Genomic DNA, 18,010 nt, shown 5'->3' with positions numbered 1-18,010 from the left:
CTAGCAAGGCTATAAAAAAATCTATGCAATGCTCCTATTCTTCTAGGCCATTTATCATGTTTGCCTGACATTTATATATGTATGTTCACAATCTTTAAGGAAATATCAGGCATGCTATGTGCACTGACCATGTATTTCCCACAAAACAATTACAGGAGTGATAGAAAACAATAACTTTAACGAATAATAGAACTACAAAAATGTAGATGAGGTTGTATATCTAATTATGTATCTGCAAGGCACACAATAGTAAAACATAATGAACATTACTCAGAAGATGAGCCCGGAGAGGGTGGTGTTTGCCTTCAGCCTTAACAGCTGTCTACAATGTTCTACGTGCAGTACACTTGTAATGTACCTCCCAAGACAGGTTTGCCCAGCACATCTTAAATGTACTGAAAAGGTGACTTCCTCACAAGCATTATGGTCTATGAACAGTCAAAGGTAAGATCATAAAATGGAATTAATTGTGTAGGAAGTAGCACTTACCTTGTATATGCAGGATCTCTGATTCAGAATGAAAAAGCTTTTCACAAAATTCAATTTGCAGGATTTTAACCTCTGTCAAAGTAGCTTTCTTCTGTAGAGCAATGAGGCTTTTATTCACATTTATATTGTATAGATTCACTCTTCTGGGCATGATAATTATGCTGCTTAAGGGTCATCTCATTATTCTTTCTGAATCAATCAGTTTGCATAATAAACAAAACTAGTAAACATTATGAAGATTACTACATGATACCATGAATATGCCTCAGCACCTGTGGCCAGCTCTGTGCATAAGCTGGAAGTCAGTTATGTTTGGGTGGAGAGAACTGTAATCCCATAATTAACCTTCTGAAAATGGAGTTGATGTGGAGGGTCTATATTATTTCTTTGACAGCTTGGGTTGTCGAATGCTTAATGATTGACACCTAAGGGTCGAAGTTTCAAAATCGCAAACAGCCATATACGCAAATTCTTTTCTCGGGAAAGAATTTGCTAGGCCGTCCAGAAATAAAATTAACTTTTCAACCTAAATATAGTTGGGGGCTTTGCTCCCTACTCCCCCCAACATGAGGGGGTTGTGCCCCCCACACCCCCCCTAACTAAATATACCAACTCCGAGATCGCTCTACATTGGGGAAAGGGTAAATCCCCGATAGCCAATTGAATTCTTTCCCGAGGAAAGAATTTGCATATATGGCCATTCGCGATTTTGAAACTTCGACCCTTAGGTGTCGATCATTGAGCATTCGACAACCTAAGCTGTCGAAGAAATAATATAGACCCAATGTAGAGCACTGAAAATGAGGACTGCCATGTTTCACACCTTAAAGTAGCATTGGAGTCATAAAAGTACAGTACCTACATTCTATTATTTTGCCATCTATCGTGCAAATGAGGTGCCTGTCAGTGCCCATCTTTGTGTGAAGGCTGAAACATGCTAGAACTGTTTTTGGGTTCAAATGCTCTGCCATTTTTTCTGAGATCTATAAAGGTGTGGGTAGTGCTGTTTTTAGGGCACAGAGGTTGTATGAGAAGAAGCAGTGCGGGACTTTTCTGGGCATCCTCCAGAAGCACTACAAGTGGAGGCTCTTGAAGGAGAGATATCCCAGGTCACAGTATAAGTATCATAGATGAAATAGTTTGTCCAAGGCTGTCACCTGAGCCACTGGCATCCCACATGTGCCATCACCACTTCAGTGACTTAAATCAGCACAAGGCTGATCTCCTAGGCCAAATGGAAATAGAAGTTAGGGTGTAGTCACCACCTCAATAATGTAAATATGCCATCTTTTATGAAAAATATAACTTGCTAATTCCTGCCACTATCCAGTATCACATTATGCCCTGTTCATGTTTCTAACCCCTGTAAAGATTTAAAGGAACAGAGGGATGTGCAGGTGAAAACTGGAGTGACTAAGAGAGCACTGGAGTAGGCATACCTGCTGTTGTGAAAGATGCACTTATTTGCATAGTAAAAGTTGCAGCCATTACAAATATTTCTGTATAACATTTATACAGCAATACCACATCTTTCAATAGTGTCATACCTTAATGGAATACAAAGCATCACAGCAAACTGCAGTGACCACACCTGCATGGCCTGTCATCCCACCTACAATTGGCAGCAGTAGCACTACTACCACCACCACCATCATCACCAGTGGTATACAGCATAACAAGTAGCTAGACTGCTATATTTGCCTCCACACCTCCTTCCCTGCCTGCACCAGCTGTGTCAGATAGCCCTGCACTGGTAGGTGGTACAGAGATACCTGTTGGTAGACTGCAAGTGGAGTTGAAACTTTTGTCAGCTGTTAGGCACTACCAGAGCTTGTGGGGAGATAACAGACAAGTAGTTGGATACCTGCATTAACCAATCAGCTATATACAGACTATACTGTATCGACTCATTGAGTCGCATCCTTTTCCATCAGTGTCTCCATCTTCTGAGACAGGATAGAGTAGTGATGGCTCCCAGGGTGACAAGTATTTTCCCATTGAGTCTAAGCTGGTAGAGAATGCATCATCAAATAACTAATTATATCCCCAAACTCAGTGCTCTCCTACCTTTTGTGTTCATACGTAACCCTGTATGTTGTACAATCCACCGCTTACCATTGTCTTTCCTCTTTTTGTCTAATATTTCCTTTGCCATTGTCTTCCCCTTCCCTCATTGTGTTACCCCATACTCTGTTAGTCATGTCTGTCTTGTTATGTCTGCAACCTACCCACCCCCTTTTATCCACCTCTTGCTTCCCTGACTAATTTCCCCACCTTTCCCTTCTCAGCAGAAAATAAAAGGGCACTTATCCCACAAAAAAAAAAAAAAAAAGAAAGAAAAATACTCCTACCCATTCTGCTCAGCTTCAGTGATATTTCAGTAATGTACATACAATTAGCTGCAGTTGTTCAGCCTAAAAAGTGTAGTTGTCTGACAAATCAATGATAATTACTCAATAAATAGTTACAATATTGCTGTAGGTCAACATAATTATTGAAATAAGAAGTTGAGAGATATGCTCTTGTCCCACCTCCATCCTACTCATTCCTCATTTGCACATCTTGTATTGTAACCTCTGCTTATCTGTCCTTTTCATCTCTACCCCTTAGTCCCATTTCCAACATTTAACCTGTTCAAAAAATGGATAAATACAATACCCACACCCACAAAGGACATAAAACAATTAATCTTTCTGATGTCATACATTGCGTGACATTTGGCAGAGAGTAGTGTGAATGCCTGTATATAACCACATGAAATGTCAGTCCTCATTCTATAGAAAAATTAAGAAACATATTTGGAACATGCAAAGATCTTATCAGTCATGGAAGTGAGCTAAGCACAGATATGAATCAGCTGGCAAATGCACAATTTGGTTAAGAGCATGCCTTTATTCTAATTGTTTTGCTGGTTCATGAAATATGTGTCAGTGTACTGCTTGACTACCTTGGATGTTGTATGGTGATTTACACTGATTGGTATCAACTCTGCAGATCTGTTAAATATCCTTAATATGTATCTTTTTATTTATCCCTTGTAGTCTAACAGCTGCAGTGGCTGCCCTTTCTGTAGAGAATATACCTATGAAAGGCTTGGATTCAAATCTTTTGCAGGCTATATTTTTTCTTGTTATCAATCTGCCAATTTGCTACATTTCCCTGGTATGCGTGTTTTATGACCCCTTTTAATCTGACTGCTTCATTGGCTCCCCTTGCTAATGCACTACTGTGTATAATGTCAATATGAAATGCACCGATTCAAATCCATTGATGTTTATCTTTCTTCTTCACACACCTCTATTCTGCTCAGTCCTTATTTCCTCAGTTTGTGTTGTGCCCTGTGCTTGCTGCCATTTTTTTTCTCTCCACCCTATACCCCTTCAGAATTTTTATCTTGTCAAAAATAAATTATCACATTGCACACCTGCACAAAAAAAGGCTTATAAAAATATATTTATGTTACAGCTTCCCTGGCTCAGTGTGTACCCATGTACTGATGTGTTCATCATCAGCACACTGTGCGATGGGGTAATCCCCTGATAGTTGTATGTTGTTTTGGAATGTTGAGTTTTCAATCAACACTGTTCTAACATACCTCTGAACTGTGTTCTTCGGCAGTCTTTCTTATGAGTGCTTATCTGGCATGCCACGTTAATTCACTGGTCTAGAGGATATCAGTGATGAAGGCAGGTTCTAAATATATTCAGGTGCACTTTCTTTTCTTGCTATCATGTGTTGCATTCTCCTGAAATGTGTTATATTGACCCCCTTCTATGAATGATTCTGTGGCATGTAGCTAATGATCTGGCTTGGGGAATATGAGTGACAAAGGCATAGGTTCAAATACATTCAGGCGTAGTTCTTTTTTCTTGCTACCCTGTGTTCCCTTTCCCTAAAATGAAACATTCCTATAAGCAGGTAGTAAATAATGCCTGGAAGTTTGGCACTTTTGAACACAATGTATGTATTTTTCAGCTAAAACATTGAGAGGTATGCTCCTCCCCTCCCCCCCCTTCTGCTCATTCCTTACTTGCTCACCTTGTGTTCTACCCTTTGCTTGCTTTCCCATTTCCTCTCTGTCCTATACTCCCATTTCTAACCTTTAATATGGTCAAAAATAGATAGACACAACACACACATGCCCACAAAAGGCTTATAAAAAATCATCTTTCTGCAGATATTCATTGTGTGGCAGCCGGCAGAGAGCAATGTTGATGGCCATATATAACCATAGAGAAATGGCACTCCATGTGTTATGGCAAAAGTAAAAAAAAATCCTAGCATGTGGAAATAGATCACACTAGTGAGCTAAGCATTGCTGCACATACCAGTCTATAGTAAAATCTAGTTAATGCTTTTATTCTAACTCCTTTGATGGTTCAATGTACTCATGCATATTGTTTTACTAGTTGGGGGGTTCATATCCTCTGGGGATTAATGGTGGCTTAACAGTATTTGATTTGTAGTCTGCACATGTGCTAAATTTCCCTGATATATGTGTGTGTTGGGACTGCTTTTGCCCTGACAGCTTTAGCGGTTCCCTTTCTAATGCATGGGTTCAGGAAATATCAATCAGAAAGTCATGGGTTCATTTCTTTCTTTTCCTGACATTATTCTGCACTTGTTAAATTTCCCTAAGATGTATGTTTTATGACCATGATTTCTGTGACTGGTTCTCCTTGCTAGGATTGTGGGTATACTGTCATGTGGACTGAATTGTTGGGTCCCCTGAGGGTATCATATTTTCCTTTTTAATGACAGTGTAGTACATGTCCACTGCTCACACACTGATGTTGTCAAGACTGTGCAGGTCTGTGTATCATGCTTCTTCATTTTATCCTATCTGTCCTGTCTATATTTCACATTATTCCACATTCACATATTGTCATACCACCTCCACCTTTCTACTTTTCCAACATGCCTTGTTGCACAGTTCCCTTTGCAATAATTTATGTCTATCTCTGCAAATTCCTTTGCCACAAAATAACCTGTATGCCACCTTCAGTCAATCAGCCATCAGTGCAGTTTTCCCTTTCTTTGCACGTTCTATGTGTATTCTTCTACACTGGGGGGGGGGCTGTCTATAATGTAATTGGTAGGGATGTCAACTTTCCCAAATGGAATAATAATGCATTTAGCTTTAATACGTGGCTTTGGCACCAATCATTTGTCTGTGTTAACCCTGTCTGCAGTATGTTTACATCATTGGTAGACTCAATATGCTCCCAGTTTGCAATTGTCAGTGAACTTGGTCAACCACAGGCCATCCCAGTTTGTCTAGACTTTTGAGAAATAAATTATGGACAGTAAGGGGCCCAACATAGAACCCTGTGGTACGCCACTGGTGACTGGTCTTTTGCTAGAGGTAAAGTCACCCACTTTGACAGTATGTGTCCTGTCAGTGAGCCAGTTGGCTACCCATTTAGTAATGTAGGGATTAATTCCCAATTGGGAGAGTTTGTCTAAAATACCTGAGTGGGGGATTGTGTCAAATGCCTTGGGTAGGTCAAGGTGGTGGTATGTACTGTCTTTCCCTCATCCTTGGCCTTGGTGACTTTTTTGAAGAAATCAACCATGTTTAACAGGCATGGTCTACCTTTAATGAATCTGAACTAAGTTGGGGCCAGTGTTTGGAGATTACCTATGTCCTTGTTAATAGGGTCCATAATGATTCTTTCCATGGCCTTACAGATGAAGCTAGTCAAGCTTATGGGCCGATAATTCACAGGGTCAGTTGATGGTCCCCCTTTGTGCAGAGATATTACTGTTGTTGTCCTCCATTCCATCAGAACAGTTCTAGGTACAGTTGAGAAGTACATCTAGAAGTACATCAAATTATAGTGTGAATAAATATAAGCCTAAATTCACTAAAACAACTATGAACATGTCAGCACATCCACACACGTCCTATATGAGAAGTAAAATTAACACATCAGTCATACCTCAGTGAATATCCACACCCAAAGTACAGACACCCTTGCAAGTCTCAGGAATGGAGCTACATTATGTGAAGACTGGCAGACTGCCTAGGTATATGTGCCTAGCAGATAGGGAAAAACAAGTACACTTTATGTTGTGGCTCTAATGATATTAAATAGTTTGCTATCAGTAGTGGAGGTAAGACATATTAAATTTTGGGAAAAATCAAAGAATGATGCAATTATAATCATACAGATCCACTAACTAATCAAGATCTGTGGTATTCTGTGCATGCATACACAGTTCAACAGGGTATGGGAAGCGTGACTTTGAAAAAAAGAGTGGCAAGAAAATTACTGTTTTGAAAGTATGCTACTGAACACAACAAATAAATTCTGTTTCATTAAAAGCTATCTGGCAAAAACAAAAACAGCATACTACAAAGCAGAAAAATGCTTAGACACATCAGCCTTGCTCATTCCTCGCAACTATCCAGATTTTTTCCTGATATTTTTGGTCTGTTCCTTATAAAATTTGTGGCTTTCTGGCAAATCACTGAGGATTGAAGTCACTAAATAATGACATGCATTTGAGTTTCAGACTTCTTATACTTCAGAAAATAGATGCTAAAACAAATCCTGTTATTCTAGCAAATTTTTAAGTTTATAAAACTTTTTACAATAGTTTACAATATTTAAAATCTGTCCCAATTTTTAGGCCTTTGTCCTCCCGTTATTTTATGCTTTGTCCAGATTTCTTGCACTAAGAGGTTGAGAGGTATGGCCATACTCCATTATCAGCACTGAGCAAATCAGGGAAGCACAAATGGCTGCAACATCTAAACCTGAGAAACCACCCATTTCTAGAGTGATGGGTCAATTCCAAGCACAGCAGTGTAACTTAGGTAGCAAAGCTGTAGCAAAGAGGAACAATGTAGCCACAGATAGTATACACAAACATTGCAAAAGGTACACATTCCATTACTACACAGCTTTAATAATAATAATGGGACAAGTCAGCCTGTAAGTAAGCAGGTGAACTAATAACATTAGTATAATAGGGCTATGAATTTGACAGATAGCATTACAAGGACTGTACAGAGACACTAACTAATACCAGTATCACTCGGGTATCTACAGTCTGTAATGTTGCCTAGAATTTGCTGAGAGTATTGTGTGTCTCAACGTCTTCACATTTGCTGCAAATTTAGTTATGTTGTTTATAACTCTAATATTCTAGCAATAAAGTCAGGTAAAGGAAGATCAAAACAAATGCAAACTAAAATATTGTATCTTCTATGTTCTCCTTGCCTCAGCTTTTTGTAACATTTTGAAAGATTGTGTTTTCATTTGTTTTTCAGGCTGAGGAAGAGCTTGAGAAGGAGAGAAGTCAACATTCTGCTGAACTCCAGGAGACAATAAAAAAGATCAAGGAAGAAGCCAGAATAGAATTAGATATTGAAAGACAAAAGCAAGAAGAATTACTCAAGAAGTACAAAAGAGAACAAGAGGCACTACAGTTAAAGGTTTCTAATCATACTTATATTTGCTGATTCAGTATAGTTAGAATAATACCCTATACCTCTTATCTGTATTGATTTCACCTCTAGATTTTGATATTTGCTCTTTAAATCTGTATGAGTAAATAATTAACAATAAAAAAGGATACCTTGAACTGCACTAAGGTGTTAACTTTTACAATACTGTTGTTAGTCAATATAGTAGAACATGCCACTCACTCCAAACCTTAACTTCCTCTTCATCTTTTCACTTGTCTCAGTTGTCTATTTTATTTTGAATTGTGCAAAATAGAAGAATCATTTTCATTATTGTGAACAATGTGTTTCTCTGCCCTTCCTGAATCTTCCACTGCCTTAGAAGGAAAGTTACTCCAATCCATCACTTTCATCATTTTAACAATATGTCTCTTAGGCATTCTTGAATTGTCCACTGCCTTGAGAACATTGCTTATTAGTGACACAATAATCAATTAAACAAACACAACTATTTTTTTTGTTTACAATTTGTGCCTTTAAAAATTCCCAACATTTTTATGTTTTTTTTCTTTTTTAGTAAATAGATTAAACAAGATCATAGCACATCATACATGATATTGCCTTCTTTTCCCTGCACTATCTTCCTTACTGTCCCTGTCCCCGTGGCTGCTGTGAACTACTTTTCTTGAAACCATACTAGAAACCATAGTTGAAACAATGCTTTTAATGATTCTTTGGGGGAAAAGTGTATATTTAACCTTTGAAACAGAAATAGTCTAGTGTTGCTTTCATCATAGCTAAAACAAAAAATGTTTACTGTTCCAGTGATGTAATAATTTTTGTCTGCAGTATCTATGACTTATTTTTCTCTAATACTACATAACTGTCAAGCCTCCATATTGGCAGCATTATTAGACTCATTCATTACCCTTATGGTTGACAGCCCACCAGCCAGTTTGTTCCCTTCAAGATTAAAGGTTGATCAAAAAGAGTGTTGCCATTATTCATGCTGAGGAGGCTGACATTTTTTACTGTGCATCTATGTTCACCTTGCCTCAGCTGTGGCTCCCATTGCATGCTTGTGCTATAATACGTATGCATGCTTCAACATATGCATTCTTTGGTTACATGGTGGTGTATAACACATTGGCTAGCATGCTCATCAAAATCCCCATGATGTGCAAACTATGCCCCCCCCCCCCAATCAGGTAAGTACTATTCTGCCACCTCCACTTAGTAGCTCTCCAGCATCCATACTTCAAGTCAAGTTAGGGTTGACTGGCATATGTTTATGGCTTTATTCCTGTAAGCCATTCTTTTTGTGAGCCATATTTTGTAAACAGATTGGCAACAAGATGGAACAATCTGTGAGTGGCAGGGTGGATATCAATAGCAGTTTGTTAACTGTTTTATGTTAGGAAGTTATAGCTTAGTCACTATTGATCTGTTCCTCCAGCTAAAGCTCTGCAGCAGTGTAACAAGAATGGTGCACTACAGTAATACAGATATTAGCATTAGCAGATATCCAAATATGTTAGTGAAGACATGAGCCCACAATGACTGCTCAACATCATAACATCTCTAATATCAACTTAGAAGTAAAGGTTAGGAAGTAAAAAACATTAATCACATGTAATGTCTGTGCTCCTTGCCACCTTTTCATAGACAGTAAACTCTCAGTTATCCAGAATTCAAGCAACCAGAACTCTCAAGCAAACAGAAAAAAAAATTGAAGAAATACAGTACAATTTTCATGTGTTGTACTTTCTGCCCCCCTTCCCCGCAGAAACATATCTTAAGTTTTTAGAGTTTAAAAAGGAAGATAGGGATAAATTCCCTCTCTCCCCAATCTAAGAACAAGTCAAACCACACAAATAGTATAGAGTAAAATATTAGTCAGGCCTATTTTTAGTAGTAACTCTTAAGCAACCAGAAACTACAGTTATCTGGCATCTACTAATCCCAATGGGTGCCGATTAACTGAGAGTTTACTGTATGTTAAGAATATCATTTCCCCCGTAGAGTTAAAAGGGATGAAATCTGATGGTAGCCATCAGAAGACAGAAGTGTTTCAGCACTGGGGCATATAATATCCACAGAGCAGACCGGATCTCCAAAAGAGGAGTTGGTATTGCACTACTCTACAAAAATAGCTTAAGCGTCTCCCTATTACATATTGATCCACCAGAGTTTAATAATGCTGAGACCCTATTTGCCAAACTGGTCATCAACAAGCATAAACAACTTAATTTACTTGGAGTTTATATTCCCCCAGGGGATAATATTCAAACCCTAGAAGGTATTCTACACTGGGCTTCCACTACACTCCTTCAGGAAACCATCATTCTCAGAGACGTTAACATTGACTGGAGCACAATTACCCACAATAACCCATCCAACTATATAAATCTCTACAACTATGTCCAGCTAATTCAAACCCCTACATGCATAGACAAAAACACCAGTAAGGAATTGATTTTAGACTGGACCCTAACACATAAACCAGACAAAACACAACAATATGCTACTCTACCCAACTGTATTAGCGACCACCTTCCCACCCCTTCCTAATCAGACAACAGATAAAACTCACCAAAACTCCCACCCTACTTAAAATTCATAACTCCAGAAATGTCAGAGAAGAAAATCTCATAGAAGCCCTACAGCATTGTAACTGGACACCTCTTAATCACCTTCCATTAAACAATGCTGTAGAAGACTTCAACACAACATTTCTAAATATTTTAAATAATCTAGCTCCTTTGAGAACAATTAGAAAACATTTCAACCCAGCCGCTTGGCAATCAAAAGATACTTGTGCCACTATCAAAGCCAGAAACAAAAGCATGGAGCACATGGCACCAACTCAAATCCAGTACCAATAGACAAAAATTCCTTGAACTACGCAAGAAAACTAAAAAGATGATAAGGCATGACAAAAAAAAAAAAAAACACTTCATTGAATTACAAAAGCAATATAGTTCTAACCACAAAAATTCTGGGCCACCCTTAACAAAATCCTTAAACCTGGTAGGACCAGCACCCCATCCCCCAATATAGGTGGCAACACTTATGAAATTGCATCTTAATTTAATCAATACTTTACCTCCTCCATTCTTCAACTTACCAACAACCATGCTATTACAACTACCACACCCCTAATGCAACCAAGTGGCACTAACACTCCTGTACTCTCAGACCTGTACCTACAAACCTTATATATAAATACCTCACTAAACTTAAAACAGCCACTCTAGGAGCTGACAATCTCCCATCAAAATACCTTAAAATAGCAGCTCAGTCCATAGCCTACCCTGTATCAATAATTATAAATAGAAGTATCACTGAACATACTGTTCCTCATCATGGAAAATCTCCTACATCATACCCTTGTATAAGGGAAGCTCCTCTACAGAGCTAAATAACTACCAACCAATAGCCATTCTACCTCCTGTATCAAAAATCCTAGAAAAATGCATTCATAAACAATTACTTAACCATCTTCTGTCCAACAATTTACTATCCAATACCCAACATGGTTTCCACCGAGCACATAGTACCACCTCAGCACTAATAACATTCACCAACACAGTCAAACAACACAAGAATCAAGGCAACCCTGTGGCTACCACCTTCTTAGACTTATCAAAAGCTTGCGATGCAGTATCCCACCACAAACTATTAACCTCCTTCTCCAGGCACTGTGTTGATACCCCCTCCCTTCTCTGGTTTAATGAATATCTCAGCAATCGCCTTCAAGCAGTAAAATGGCATGACTCACTTTCTCTTCTTCTTCTTGTTTCAGAAGGGGTACCTCAAGGCTCCATACTTGGACCCCTGCTCTTTACCATCTTCACAAATACCTTTCACACTGCCACTCATCAGGCCAGCATACTACAATACATTGATGACACTACAGTAAGCTGCTCTGCACCTACAATGTAACTGCATCAGACCAAAACCCAGCAGACTTTCACTGAAATAGACTTGACTAAAGGACTCCCAACTGATATTAAACCCAAAAAAGACCCAACTAATGATCTCTCATCCCGCTAAAATGGCTAACCCCCTTATCTCTTTCTCTATCAGCTCTATCAATAATACTCTAATCTCACCAGTGCCACATGCCAAACTGCTTGGTCTAACTACTGACCAAAAATCTGAAATATTTATTTATTTTATTTTATTTTATTTTACATTTGTTAACCGGGGGTGTCTGACTGAGCCAAAAAGGCCCTTTTTCAGCAGAGGCCCGGGGAGAAAAGCTCCACAAAGAAAAATTACAGACACATTTAGTTATTTAGACATAATCAGTATACACACAAATTACAAGAGACATGTTTTACAGTGGTATGCACAAACAGTTACAGTGGAGAGAACAATCAAAAAAGATATTAATTTTAAAAATAAAGGTAAGTAATAGATTTGTGGTGTACAGCTGAACTTTGGAATGTAGGTAGAATACATACATAGTACACAGGTACAGTACATACATTGTAGATTAGCCAGTGTTTGTGAGTAAGATTGAAAAACTATTATCAATTGCTCTAGATTTAGTATGCATATGTTATCCGCTTTCACTAGCCTGGGGAGCAATCATGGCACTGCCAACTTTGCTTGAGATGTTGCCTGATGAGGTCTTTAAAGGAGGCTTTGGATGATGTGTTTTGAATGCTAGTAGGGACAGAGTTCCATTTTTAGCCACGGAACTACTATATAGTGCATCTCCAAAGCTATTGTAGCTGTTGGTGACTTCTAGTAGTAGTTTGCTTGATGATCTAAGAGGCCTTTTGGCTGAGTGATGTTGTACTAGGTGTTTGACGGAAGGACACTTATTGGGGGAGGTAATAGATAGAATGACAGAGGCAGAGCTGATTGTAGGTTAGGAGGTTGGGCAGTTCAAGCCAGGGAGCTGTCTCAAAGCAGTACAGTGATGAGTTCTATATGAGCAATTTGCAGCAAACGGGCAATTCTGTTATAGCAAGCTTCCATTTTGCTTAGTTCAGTTTTGTTGAGATTAGTCAGAATGGGAGATGCATACAGTAGGGTGGATAGAAGTTGGGAGCGAGCAATGGCTGATCTTGTGTTGTTGGTAAGAAATGGTTTGATACGGTAGAGTGACCCCAGTTTGGCATGTACTTTTTAATAGTTAAGTTCAGATGACTATCAAATTTTAGGTGGGAGTCTATGGTTATTCCCAATAGCTTAGCCTGTGCCACTGGAGCAATTGGAGTAGCATTTGTGGAGTAGATAGTGAATTGACTGTTAGTGTTTTTGTTAGAACTGGTTATAATCATAAGCTGAGTTTTCTTTGGATTGAGGATAAGTTGGGCTTTGGTAAGGTAGTTTTCAACATCAGAGAATGCTAGTTGAGTTGTTTGCAGGAGGGTGGGAATGTTTTGTGCAGCACAGATTAAGGTAGTGTCATCTGCATACTGAATTATAGATGCATGCTGTGTGGAGGTGTGGAGGTCATTTGTGAAGACTGTGAATAGTAGTGGTCCTAAGATAGAACCCTGTGGGACTCCTATAGTTATGGGCAGCTGAGGAGAGAGAATTTTCCCATTTCACAGCTTGGTACCTGTCAGTTAAGTAGCTTTGGAACCAGGTAAGAGTGGAATTCGATAGATGATATTGGTTTAGTTTGTTTAGCAGGATTTGACTGTGTCAAATGCTTTGGACATATCCAAAAAGAGTTGACACTTGCAGGCCTTCATTTTGAGATGGTTTACTGCATCTGTGAAGCAGAGGAGAGCTGTAGTGGTACTATGGGCAGGTCTGAAACCATGCTGAGTAGGTGACAGGATGTTGCAGTCTAGGAGATAGTTTAGCATCTGGGTATGGATGCATTTTTCTAGGATTTTGGCCAGCGGGGAGAGTAAAGCAATGGGTCTGTAGTTATTAAGTTCAGTGGAGGTCCCCTTTATGTATGGGTGTAACATAGGATATTTTCCAGAGTTTGGGCACATATTTTTCAACAATTGATCTGTTTATGAGAGTGGAGACTGGGATAGCAATAGCATCTGCTGTAAGTTTCAAGAAATAGCTGGGGAGTAGGTCGGCTGCTGTTGATGAGGTTTTTAGTTTGGAGAGCATGCCTTTGATTGAAGTGGTGGAAACTGTTTTGAGGGTAAAGCTAGTATTAGAGTTATTTGTGTTGGGGGATAGTGAGGAAGGAACTGTCCTGTGATACTAAGGATAGAATTGAGTTCACAAAGTGGGAGTTGAATTGTGTTTCGATGGGAACTTTAGTGTCAGGGGTGGTTGGTTTGGGGGTAGCCTTTTGGGTGGATTTTAGTAGCTGGTTTACATTTTGCCAAAATTTTTGTGGGTTGTGTTGGTATTTAGTTTGTAATGTTGTGTAGTAGGATTTTTGTCCAGAATACATTTTTTTGCAGTTCTTGGTACTTAGTTAGGGTTTGTGTTTCTTTGTTTTTGATAGTAACGCCAGGCAGTGTCTCTGGACTTGAGGATTTGTTTGGTTTCTTTACTGAGCCATGGGTTTGTAGAGGTTCTAACCTTGATTTTGGCGCATGGGAGCGACAGTGTCTAGGTGTTGTAGAAATGTTTTGTTGAAATATGCTACAGCCTGGTCAAGTGGGAGGGTTTTTAGGGGGGGTCCAGTCACAGTTACACAGTAAAGTGTTGAGGACCTCAGGAGAGAATTTTTGTGTGTTTCTAGTGGATATATAGTTAGTGGTTTTGCATATGCTTGTTCTACTAAAGTATATTATGTTGTGGTCACTTAAGGTGTCTGGGAGACTGCCTGTGTGAGGGTACAATGTGGGGTTGCTAGTTAGGACCCAGTCAAGGATGGATTCCCTTTTAGATTTTTTATCACACCTAGTTGGAATTTGGACTAGCTGCTGGTAGCCATGGAGATTTATTAGATTACTTGGTGGTTCTGATATACAGGTGAACATATTTCTCTTACAGTAGCCAAAGTTCACAAAAAGCTAGGAGCCCTATATCATTGCAAACATTACCTCTCTGCTGAAGCCATGGTCACTTTAGCAAGAACTCATCTTTTATCCACACTTCTAGATGCATCCCCAGTGCTTACAGGTTTAAACAAGGCTGACCTTAATATACTCAGCACATGTTACAATAAAATTGCCAAGTTCACTGCAAACTCCATATCCCGCTCTCATTACTGCCAATCCCAAAGACAATTGCACTGGCTAGAACTCCCTAACCTACTGACTTACAATCGTGTCTATATCATGTTATTCAATGTTTACTTAATCAAATCAATAAAGGTTGAACTTTATTGATCGATTAAGTAAAACATTGAATAATGTAAAAAAAAAAACAAATAAAAAAAAAACTAAATGGCGTAGGCCCAACACCCTCCCTACTTAAATATACCAACTCCAAGACTGCACTACATTGAGGTAAACAGAAATCTCCCCTTACAGAGATTTCCGTTTACTTGCACGATGTTCTTCACTTTCAGTATTGTCACGCCGACTATATCAGACTTGATATTGTCAGCTTACGACAACGTGAAGTAGACCCCTTACAACCAACTCATTTTTGCTCACCAGATACTATATTCCTCACATAAAATCCCCACACTAACAAGCCTCCTCAGCTTATACAGCACTAGTCAACAATTAAGATCCTCCAATGTTGCTCTACTCGAAAAAACTTAAATGTAAAAATAGTGCAGGTGAATCTCTTTCTTTTTATACAGTCTCAAAAACGTGGAACTCCCTCCCCCAAGAAATAAGGCTTGAAAATAATTTGGCCTTTTTCAGATACAAACTGAAACTGCACCTAGCTAAAACATGGATCTGCTCATGTAACAAACCTGATTAATTTTATTATCATCCTTCCTTGCCCTTAACTTGCCATATCTTTCCTCCATCACCTCGACTACTTACTTATGATTTTCTCAAACAAACATGTAAATAATGTAAAATAGCTTTTTTTCTCCTTCCTCTGTACTTGACCACCTTTGCATATTGTTGTTCTTTGAACTACTCTCCTTAAACTTGTGCATCATATATTCTTGTGACACTATGTATTACATATACTATTCATTGTTTTTGTTATATGATGTTTCGGTATGCTGGAGCTTTGCTCCCCGGTCTGTGCTACAAATGGACACTTGCTGTCCATTTAGACTGTCCTGGTCAACAAATGTTAAATAAATAAATAAATAATATTCTAGACAGATTTTTTTTTTACTTATTTTTACTGAAAAGATTTATTATAACAGTCAAGACTTATAAACAAAGAAAATGTGAATTTTACAAATTACCAACACAGAATTATAACAAAATTAAATACAGAGTAAACTATTTGCAATATTACAAGGCATGACTAAAAAGAAAAGAAAAAATTGTTATCTAGTGTCTTTTATTTTATAATACTACAACCAACTATTATTCTGTCAAAACCAAAAGCTTCAGTATTTGGAATATTTCACATTTTTTGAATGAGGAACCAAGAAAATGTATTATTATTATTAATATTATTATTATTATTATTATTAATTATTTAGACAATGGAATTAGGAGATGTGTTAATTCCTTGATAAAAGTCAGTTAATAAAAGGATCTTAGCCCATGGAACTTTTGTGAGTGGTCTTGGAGAAATTCTTTTGTTTCTTTTATTTTTCTTCAAAAGTTTTATTATGTTTTTCAAATAACAAGTAATATATAATCAGATATAGTAAGAATGTACTAAAATACTAAATATTGAAATTACAAATGAAAAAATGGACACACTCTACAATATGTACAAAGGCCTGTATACAAGATGGTAAAGTTATAACTCCATTTGTTCAAAAACAGAAGAAGAAGAAAAAAGATATAGTGGCCATTTTCCAGTTCCTTAGAATCTTTAAGTGTTGGTAGCCAAGTTCAGTTGATAAAATTCAATAGGATATATCACTTTTGTCCAATGATTATTGATAAATAAATGTGGATACATTTTTTGTTCTTTGAATTTAGTCTCTCTGAGTGCTGTTTCTTTTAAAAAAGGAGAGAAAGTCTTCAAAGGATGGTACTGTAGATATTCTCCACTTTTTGGTGATACATTTCCTTGCTACCATAAGGGTAGACCATAAGAGGGAAAATTAACATTCTTCAAATCACCCCTTTCCTTCACAGTGAATAAAATTATGAACTTAGGTAATGAAAAGTTATCATAATATAAAGCTTTTAAAAAATTGTATGTTTTAAACCAGAATGAGGTCAATGAAGAGCAACAAACATAAACATGAATCCAATCAGCTTTACAATCTTGTAACCATCTCCAACTTAGTATATTATTATTTCTGTTTGTTTTAGCTGTTAGTTTTGGTGTTAAGAAGGCTGTGCACAAAAATTTCCAAGTAATATGTGCCAGTATTGGGACCAAGAAGTATGTCTTTTAGATGAGTGCATTTTTAGATTTACTATGAGAAGTAAAATGAGATACATGCCTTAAAGTAATGCAATTCCAGAATTAAAAATTTAAATTTGCTTTATATTCAATGAATATTTTGTAAAGTTTTGAGATTAAATTACCAATTTTTGATTTGTTGTATGCGGTTTCATAGATAACATGTATTAATTTGGATTTTTCTAGAAAGTGAGAATGAAATAAAAATAGACATAGTGCCTGAGCATGAGTTTTCACATTTTGAAGTAATAACCAGTCCTGACTATTTAAGTCAAACTTTGAAATAAATTGTTACTTTTTTTAGCTTTTTAATTATTTAAAACAATATACCAGAAAATAAAGTTCTTGATCTCTCAAGTTGCAAGTGTATAATTGTAAGTTTTATTTTAAAAAGATGTAATACTAAAAGGTATTAAGGATTCAAACCAGATTTTAACATCTATATTAGAGAGCATCAGGTTTCTAAAGGATTTTAGTATAGAATATAGGTGGGGGAAAAACATTATATTGAATTAGGTTACAAAGGAAATGTCAAAACATTATTTAAATTAGTTAAGTTATGATTACATAATATATTATTCTTGTTATTTAGAAAGGTTAAATGCAATTTTTCCAGTTGGATTTATAATTAGAGTCAATCCAGTTTAGTATTATTTTAAAGATCGGTGCTTTTATGTAGGCATCAATGTCAGGAAAATTGATTCCCCATAATTC

General features: G+C 37.5%; 1 protein-coding gene across 1 annotated transcript in view; it reads left to right on the top strand.

Moving 5' to 3' along the window:
- The window catches only part of LOC122801028 (leucine-, glutamate- and lysine-rich protein 1-like), a 496,301-nt gene that overhangs the window by 367,871 nt on the left and 110,420 nt on the right, over nucleotides 1–18,010 (top strand). Inside the window, exon 3 of the mRNA XM_044070487.1 lies at nucleotides 7,769–7,933. Coding sequence (XP_043926422.1) covers nucleotides 7,769–7,933 — 165 coding nt within the window. The remainder of the gene's footprint in view (nucleotides 1–7,768; nucleotides 7,934–18,010) is intronic.

The sequence above is a fragment of the Protopterus annectens genome, chromosome 4.part1, assembly GCF_019279795.1.
Source record: "Protopterus annectens isolate FY-2018-M chromosome 4.part1, PAN1.0, whole genome shotgun sequence".
Classification (NCBI taxonomy): domain Eukaryota; kingdom Metazoa; phylum Chordata; order Ceratodontiformes; family Protopteridae; genus Protopterus; species Protopterus annectens.
Note: the sequence above shows the minus strand (reverse complement) of the source record. Positions and strands in the feature narration are given on the sequence as shown.